Source organism: Typopeltis vanoorti, chromosome 2 (assembly GCF_054136105.1).
Source record: "Typopeltis vanoorti isolate ZY-2024b chromosome 2, IOZ_Tvanoo_1.0, whole genome shotgun sequence".
NCBI classification, from domain to species: Eukaryota; Metazoa; Arthropoda; class Arachnida; order Uropygi; family Thelyphonidae; genus Typopeltis; species Typopeltis vanoorti.
In genome coordinates this window covers 76,333,367-76,342,895 of record NC_143550.1, presented here as the reverse complement: position 1 = coordinate 76,342,895, position 9,529 = coordinate 76,333,367, and the positions used below count along the sequence as shown (strand labels likewise).

Genomic DNA, 9,529 nt, shown 5'->3' with positions numbered 1-9,529 from the left:
GTCATGTTAATATTAATAAGCATTTGAAAAAAAAATGCAAATACGTACATGAAAAATTTCATTGAGGTTGGTTGTGCACCTAAATAGCAGAACGGTAAATGTGTATCATGAAACGAGCAGAAAATAATCACCAATTTGACAGTTTCCTATGTAAAGTTACATAATCACTTTTACATATCGCTGTGCATTTGGTCAAAAATCAATAAGTTGTCAAAATCGATGCTGTATCATCACAAGTATAATTTCTTCCTCCAGAACTGCGGAGTTGTAAGATGTATTGACACCTGAATGTAATCACCAGAATTCAAAAAGGAAGTCAAACACACGGAAGTTAGAGAAGTGTTATATAAATATCTTATGGTTTGCTGTTGACAGACATTCTGCCGTATGACGAGTTTGTCTACATACGGATAGACACTCGATCTTTCAGTACAAATTTTGATAGCAAATTACTGAGTATTCTCAGGTAAAAAAAAAGTTCTTTATGACAATCCAAAGTCAAAGGGAAAGATCACGATATTGACTTCGCTGCCAAGAATAAGACATCGTAATGTACAATTGGAATCAGATTTCCACTTATTTTGATCAATGAAAGAAAACGTTGGTCTTTAGGATAGTTTCAATGAGATAATGACAGCGATGCTCAGTGTACAATTATCAACATGAAACGATTTTAGTATATTTTAGAATGCACAAACGAAAGTTTAATATATTTTCATAACGTTTGTACTGTTTTGAGAATAAATCTTTATACTAATGTTTATCATACATTATTAACATTATTATACATGAGTAATTTCAAGAATCCTGCAGGATTCGTCCTCAATGACTGCTTGATGTGAGAAATTATTAGGCAATGAAAAAATTTCTGAGATGTGGGATTTTTATTGATCGAACATGTTTACTATATATCGGTCAGATTTAACCCAAAGAAACACGCACAATAACAAAATGCAAGTTCATTGGGTTGATGTAGATAATTGGATGAAGCGCATTTTCTATTGAGAAGAAAGGCTACTTTGGAATATTAAAAGCAAAATTCCTTGATAAAAGTGCATTCAGAAAACTCCAATCCTCATAAATTAGTTCCGTCATGAGCAATTGCGTTGATTTGATATTCATGGGAAGATTATGCACAGAAGACTTATTTTAACTTACCTCCATTTTTTTAAATAGTAGATTAAATCTTCTTATTTCGTTTGAATTTCTGCCGAAGTGAATACGTCTATGAGGCCAGGATAGTATAGTATATCTGTTAATCAATGTATTTTCAGGATGGCTTGCCTGTTTCCTTGAAAAACTCGTGATCCAAGAAAAGTATTATTTCTTCTGTATCAGAATGGCTAAAGGAGTAGAATTGTTCCTTCCCGAAAATTAATTTTGAAAGTTAATACTGAGAACGAAGAAGGATAATAAGTATTTTATTTTGATCAAAGGATTTCAGTAGTTTTTAAATACAAGTTCATAGGTAACGCAGATCAGTGACAGAAGTTCAGTCAGTTTTAAAGCTATTCTCTTATGCTATACGAATCTTCATATCTGAGATATTTGTGGCGACATCTACCGGCACATGTTACACTTGAATTAATAGGACGATAATATGAATTCAAAAATTCTAAACAAATATAGCACCCATGTTAATTATTAAATATTACTGTATTCATATTTTCGTCTGTTACTCAAATATATTACTGCTAACCTAACGTATCTCTGACTTTATAGAGTTTTCGAAGTACATATTCTATTATACCGATCAAATATAAATATATTTTGAAATGTAACCGTATTTTATCTGATTTCTACTTATATCAAAACAAAAGTTTTGTTAATACTTTGTTTACTGTTAATAAACAGATAGGATTATTAAGAAAGATAAGCCTAATTTTAAATACATGTGAGGTTACAGCAGATGGCGCCAGCTTCCATTTCATATAAGTACTTCAAGCATACGACTGACTACACAATATTTGCATATTAACTGTAGTAACTTATGTGTATTTTATGAACTTTTCTCTGAACTCCATGTGTTCATGTGTGGTGGACCAGGTGGTGCTGCAGAATCAACAATATAAATAAATAAATATGCCGTCATTCAAAAATTAAGAGATTAATTCAGTTCTGAAGAATTAAGATATTGCTCATAATTACAGAGGTCCACTCGTAATGGAGTTTTTAAGGAATCAAATAATTTCACGGCATACAGTCATATTTAAAACAAAAGTATTTAAATTATTAGGAAAATACAGTGGAATTTTTGTAAAAAAAAAACATTGGCAAAACACTCATAACATTTGAAAGTCTTGGAAGGAAGGCACACGGCAACAGTTCGAGGTGGATCCTCGATTAATAACTTTCTTCCAACAATTCTTTCATTTCCATAAGAATGGTCCACAAGATGTATATCCGAGTGGGTATGTTTCTTTAATATTTTCAAAGAGAGACGCATTAGTCACTTTTATTAAAATAATAAAGTTCCAATTATATTTTGAATTGTTCTTGGTTAAAAATTGACCGTACGAAACACATCTTATGAATCATTCTTCTTCAGATATTATATGACGTACTGCTATAAGGTTTTAGCAATTGAGACTCGATATTTTTGACAACCGTAACCTATTATTATTGTTATGATTGGTTTCTTTTGTTGTTTTGCTTTCATTGATCATTCAACATACACCAAAGGATTGATATTGTGCGGATATATACAAAAACCAACACTTGTTTGATCTAAGAGAAAATGAACTTACCTTATGCAAAAACGTGTGTTATTTTGATGTTTTCTTAGTAATTACAAAGCACGTAGGTATAAAAAAGATAGAGGGAAGGAAATCAAGTATGCGTTTGCTATTCATGGAAATTAGAAAAGGGTATGGTTATTCGTTCTAAAAATTAACTAACTGGGAGAGGATATGTGAGACCAAATTGAAGAATGGATTCAAAAACGAATGATATTCATATTAACTTGACGTGTAAGCGTTTTATTTTCAGAATGCAGAGCGCTAATATTTGCTGAGCTTCGTATTTGCAGTGTATTTGATGTTTGCAAGAAAGAGGATACAGTAATTAGCTTGTGTTGTGCACTGTGCAAGAGAACATGTGCCCTGTAGATTACAAGAAAAGAAGGACCATTAGTTCGATGGCTTCTTGATCATTGAAGAGATTAATTACTGGATGACAATGTTTATGTATGTGTGTGTGTGCACAGACGTAAACTTGGCAAAACGGGAAGGAAAAAGATCTAAAAAAAATTATAACAAAAAATGCACTCAGACAGTACAAATAATTATTAATTAGAATTATATATTTTCTGGGAAACTTTATAGATAAAATATGCATATTTTTGGTTGCTATAGATTATTAGTAAACATTGTGTTCTTTTGATAGGCGATAGTAGATTAATCTAAATGGGGGTCAGGTAATCGGATTTAAGAATGTGAACAATTCTAGATATTACTAATAAATAACAAATGTATAATGTGTATATGGAGTGCACGTGTGTGTGTGTGTGTGTGTGTGCGCGCGCGCGTGCGCGTGCGAACTCTCCCTGGTAATAACGGGAAAACGGAAAAACCAAAAAAAAAAAAAATCCCGAAAGATTTACATACATACATATATATACACACACACAGGCCATCGTTATAATATCCATTGCATCCGCTCAAAAAAGTCTGGCCTCCATTGATAGTCAAGTTAAAAAAATGTCACTATGTCGTGACAATAATGTCACAGTAAGTTTATAACCTGTAGTCAGACTTTAAACTTAAGTACGTTATAATTCCATCGTAGACATTTTTTTCCCCGTCCATTAGCTCTCTTTCTGCCAATAGAGCAGTTAACTGAAGACACTGGTTGCAGGCATGTCCCGATTCTATTTATCTAAGTACACTTGTGTATTTGAATGTGGCAAATTTTGATTGTGGAATTTAATTGCTCATCGTTGCCTGTATTTCGCTGTTGACGACACAATCCTGAGCAAAATCTCGAAAATCGTTTTGTTCCACCTTCAATATCATATCTACTACCCATTCTTGGCATTATCTTGATCGAGAAGACATTTTATAATTACAATAGAAACATTATTAATCGAAATATTATAGCTAACTAAAGATATTTGACAGTTATATCCCCTATAGAGTAAAAGGAGAACGTTATAGATAATGGCATTGTAAGATAATCTACTTTTTCTAAATTTGTTGTAATAACCATGTCATTATATGAATATTGTAAAATATTTCGCTGATATTCTAGATTTAATTTCTCTGAGAGCTGATAATGTTTACGAATAAAGTAAATGTATCTATATCAAAATACTATATGAATTTAGGTCTTTTTTTTTCTCTAATCTTTTGTCTTCTGAGACTGCTAATGTTTTTTCTATATAATTGAGATAATCTGAAAACACGGCAAAATGAACATTGCCCGTTGTCTTAGATATTCCAAACACAGTTTATAGGAACTGTATAATTTGCTCATAATGAAAGAACTAATGACAGGAAGCGATGAAATTTATCAGAAGCGAGATTTTCACATGACATTCGCGCATGCACCTTTCACGAGCATTGACGTTAATGAAAATGCCATTTGTTATAAATTAATGACCTAATTAAACAATGGGGGAAAACGCTGGAAAACCATAAACATAACTCAGTTTACCAATCGACATGATTATCGTGCGATTGGGTCTGATTTGTGGTATTATAGATTCGAATGTTAGCTACAATTTATGTAACAGTTTTGTGATATCTAAATGAACTCAATCTGAATCTGAAATCCCACGTTTTTACTGAATACGAATGAAGGCGGGGGGGAGGGGAATTATACATTTCTCTCTCTCTCTCTATGAGCGCAAATTCTATTAAGAATAAGATTTGCTATTGTACTATTGGAAGAATATTTACGGCATTCAATATAACGTTTCATTTGTTCTTGTATCTGAAATAGTTAATACAGATAGGAGATTAATAATATTTCATTTACCATTTACCACGTTCATTCTTTTTATTTCACAACAGACGTGCAAGGATGCGAAAAATTTAAAAATTCGTAAAAATCTAGCGAACTTTCGTTATCTAGTGAGTAAAAGTGGAAATGTCATCGCTAAGACCCAAAGTTGCGGGTAGGTTTTTATAAGTCAAGACTTTTCTTTCTGAGGGAGGGGAAGGGTTAGGGAAAAGAAGGTTCTTAGAATAAGCAAATGACGTGAACTTGTAATTTGAAGGCCTAAAATGGAGTGAACGTTTTTCTAATGGAATAGTCTGAGCTACATGGATTGGTGAAGTTTTTCAAAAAATACGAAAAAAGAAACGATTATTGAGTGAAAGTATTCCCGTGTTAATATCTCGACATTAGGTTTCTCCGCCTCAGACATCGTTTCTGGATTTTCTTTCGTATTTACGTTCATTTGAAATACAAAATAAATTGAATAAATATAGTTTGAATTCCGGATGGATTAAGCTTTGCAGATATGATGAATGCTTGAATATACATCTTCGGGAAATACTAGATAAAAATAAATAAAATGAGTATATTTATTAATATACATAAGGGACGTCAGCTGCGTTCCTCAAAAAGTCAGGGGTTGATTGGCATTATCGGAGGACGGGAGGATGTCTCTGACTTGTGAGGATGTGAGCTGGGGGTTGATGATTTTTTGAAGATCTTTTGCTTCCTTTCGGATAGATGGTTATTGATATGTGCTCGTAAATCGGTATCTTATTACTACCTTTCCATATTTGTAAGATTATGCTATGCTTGTTTATATAATGACAGGTGGATAGATGTGCACGCTTGTGGACTAAATTTTGAAATTTTTTTTTAGGCTTTAAAACATAGGACGTTAAATAATGTTTTAGAATCTGATGAAAGCAAGGTAAAATGCCTGAGACAGAAAAACCTGCGGCTATCTCAAGATTACACTACAGAGAGACTAAGCTACCCTTCATGATCGACTCATTCCAGGTTTTGTGTAATAACGATGTTTGCTCTTAGAATTGTTTCACTGCATGAACTAAAGTAGGAGTGAAATCTCTAAAATTCATCGAAAAGTTCAGCAAGAATTAAGCTACATGCATTCCACAAGATGTCTCGAAAATCCCTAACACAATCTCCGTGATTGCCGGCAGAGGACTTATATCCTCATTTGAAGCCAACCGGCGAGGTCCAGATCCAGGAATATATATATAGAGGGCGCTGCACAGCAGCGGTTTGAGGCATTCCTTCTCGAGGTGGCTTCGCGAGATCTGGCTTTGGTTGACCTCTTCTAAGGTATAGTACACCGGGCACTAGGATAACGGCAGCTGAGCCATCTGCCAGCGAGGTTGGCGTAAGGTCAAGTTGCAGTCCTCCGTTTGATATGAATGAATTGAGTGCAAAGCCTACCTGCTTCCGTGTAAGCGACTGCACGTAGTTCTATACATACATACAACAGCCGCCGATATGATAAATATACATATCCTGGTTGCCTTGAAATTATTCAATGTCACAACCGTTACAAGGTCGATATCCGCACCATACCTCCAGGTCCGGAGTTACCAGCGGAACCAGAAGTGGTATTTGGGGCACCAATGTTGTCAGGGTTGGAGTCGGTTGTTGGCAGCGTAATCACGGTGGTCACTGCGGCACTGCCACCGCTACTTCCCGCGGGCGGACTAGACACTGTGGTGACAACGGATACAGGGTTGTTGAGACTGGACCTCGACAGAGTATGATCCCCGGCAGGGAGCGCTCGGTTGTGGACCCGGACTTGTATATCATTTAACTCTTCATCCTGATCGCACACTGCTGTACCTGTGTGCTGCTATATGCAAAGACAAAGAAAGTAATAGGGGAAAAATATGTTAGGTAAACGAACCAATGCATATATTTGCAATTTACTAAGAACTGGTTGTTTACAAAGAAATTGTATTTGCATTTTATTCAAAATATTATAAGTTATAAAAAACATTTAAGATCACATTAGTAAACAGAATACATACACAATGTTTTATTTTTATTAGATTATAAGTGAAATAAAATAAGCACACATCATCAAATAAGCATCATTGAAATCCTGAAATAACAATTGGAATTTCTCTTGTTCATAAACTTTGCAAAAAAGCTACAGTTCCCTTCCTATCCTACTTCACGTACTCGTATTATGCCCAATAGCCTCTTTAAGCCAAGCGACGTGGCTTCTCATAAATGTAACTTGGTGATGATATGGCGGTCGGTCCCATCTCTATAATCCGGTTATGTCTGTCACTTGCATATGTTGTTTGTTTGGTTGGTTTGTAGATGGGAAAAACAAAGAAGAAAATCTGTTATCTCCACATGAGATCAGGGTAGCTCACTTCATTTGAAAACTTTTTAAGAATTTTCAACCTTCTGTCGATAGCCAGAAGGCCTTGTGGCATTCTGGCTATGCTACCAATCGCTGAATTCAATGGTTCTTAACATTAACCGCCAATGATGTGAACTTGCGCGAGGTTGAAACGCTAATGTGTGAAACCATAAGGTCTAACATACATTTTTTGAACTTTCCCTTTTTAATGATAATTCCACCTAGGGAATGTTGTAAAATGTATTGCAAACATCAGTACTACGAATGTGGTAAGCATTGGAAAATCCAGAAACCCTGCACTAGAGACCAAATATGGAACTTTATGGAGCAACTTCAGGACAGTGAAATCACTAGACCACTTATAGTACTGTGATACTAAATCTATGATGTTTCTGTCCGACTTCACCATAGTTACTAATATTTTGGTTGTCCTTAATCTTTTTTTTTTGTCTTGTTCATGTTGTCCGAATGGCTCATAATCTCTAACTATCCAAATATCTATATTATCTTAGAGCCTCAGTAGTTCAGTCAGTATAAACGATGCCCTGTGATTAGAAAAAAACAGGGTTCAATCCTATATACGAAGAACTTTTATTAGGATTTTTGAATTAAAAGTTAGTTTGTCTCATATGGAAGTTTACCTCACGGAAATTAGGGTTTTTCAATTCGCAAACCAGGCACACAGAAGAATACTTTCTTACATATTTTCTCCACAGATTCATAAAATTTCATAGTCTACTTGATTACTTTAAGAATAGTTATTTATAACCTTGACTGTGTAGCCTTTTTCCATAGCACTTTAATTTATTTGCACTTCCTACCACGCATAATTAAATTAGAAAATTTCTGATCGTCATTATCCTCAAATATTCGAAATATATTTTCAGATATTTTAGGGAAACAACAATCAGAATGAAATAAGCATTTAAAGGATTCCGAATAAAGAAAATTTTCGAATAACCAATTTTTCATTCGAAAATATTGAGTAGAAGCTAAATACTAATGAACGGGTGGATAGGCTTATGTGCTCGTCAGACATGTTGTAATAGATTTAACGGTATTGATATGAACACAGATTGATAAGAAAATAACTATTTATTAACTTAAAACTAATATTTCGCTGGTATTATATCCAGCATCTTCAGAGCACACAACACAAAGTTTGTTACAAATGCAGGACAATCACAATCCGGTGTAACAGTGGGGCTAGTATAAGTAATTGCAGCGTGCAACACAAGACTAAAGTCCTAATAGGGCGCCATCTAGGTTATTAAAAAAATTTTTAAAATTTAATTTTGGGATAGTAGTCCAAATAATAGTCTTAGAAAGTTTGAAAAATAAAATAAAATAAAAAGTAATAAATATTAATTTGGTCTTAGGATGACTGACTCCCAAATATTTGGTAGATTTATACAGCCATACTTGTTAAGGTTTGGAGTATGTTTTAGGACTTCTGTTGATTCCAGGAACAACCTCTCTGACTTGTAGAAGCTTCTGTGCATTACTTTTATTTTTTTTTCCAATTGATCCTGTGTGCTGGGGTATCCAAAGCATAGCGAAATTGTCGGAAATATTTTTTGTTAACTGAGGCGAATGTTCACAGTTCTTCCTGTCTGTCCGTAGTAGGCTTGATGGCAAGAACAGGGCACTTCATAGACTCCTGGATGTGATAAAGGAGTACATTTGTCCTTAGATGAACGGATAAGAGTTGCTAATTTCACATAAGGTTTAAATACTGTGCGCAGTTGGTGTTTGTTAAGCACCCTAGATATCTTTTCAGATGTGCCTTTAATGTATGGGACGGTGATAGTTTTGTTGTAGTCTTCTGTGGTAGATAGAGGGGATTTTTGGGTAGCATTTAGTATGTTATCTATCTTATGGGGATTATAACCATTGGTTAAGAAGGTGTGACGTAGGTGAGAAAGTTCAGCAGTGAGAGCAATGTCATTGGAACAGATTGCTCTAGCTCTATGGGTTAGGGTTTTTGAGATACCATATTGTTGAGAAGGGTGATGGTGTGATTGTTTGTGTAAGTATCTCCCTGTATGTGTGGGTTTCCTATAAACCGAAAATGATAAGGAACCTTCTGGTAGACGTGTGATCAGTGTGTCCAGGAAGGGCAGGCAGTCATTGGCTTCTAATTCCATTGTAAAGTGGATTTTAGGTGCTGGCTATTTTGATGCACTAAAAATGTATTCAATATATCTGGGC

At 34.6% G+C, this 9,529-nt stretch overlaps 1 protein-coding gene across 2 annotated transcripts in view; it reads right to left on the bottom strand.

Annotated features, from left to right (window-relative positions):
- Positions 1–1,405: 1,405 nt before the first annotated feature.
- Positions 1,406–9,529, bottom strand: part of LOC150109189 (potassium voltage-gated channel protein Shal-like) — a 288,406-nt gene continuing 280,282 nt past the window's right edge. Inside the window, exon 5 of one of the 2 annotated variants that reach the window (XM_090411896.1) lies at positions 1,406–6,796. In XM_090411896.1, coding sequence (XP_090268022.1) covers positions 6,488–6,796 — 309 coding nt within the window. In that variant the 3' untranslated portion in view covers positions 1,406–6,487. The remainder of the gene's footprint in view (positions 6,797–9,529) is intronic. The other variant, XM_090411905.1, reaches the window with a different exon arrangement.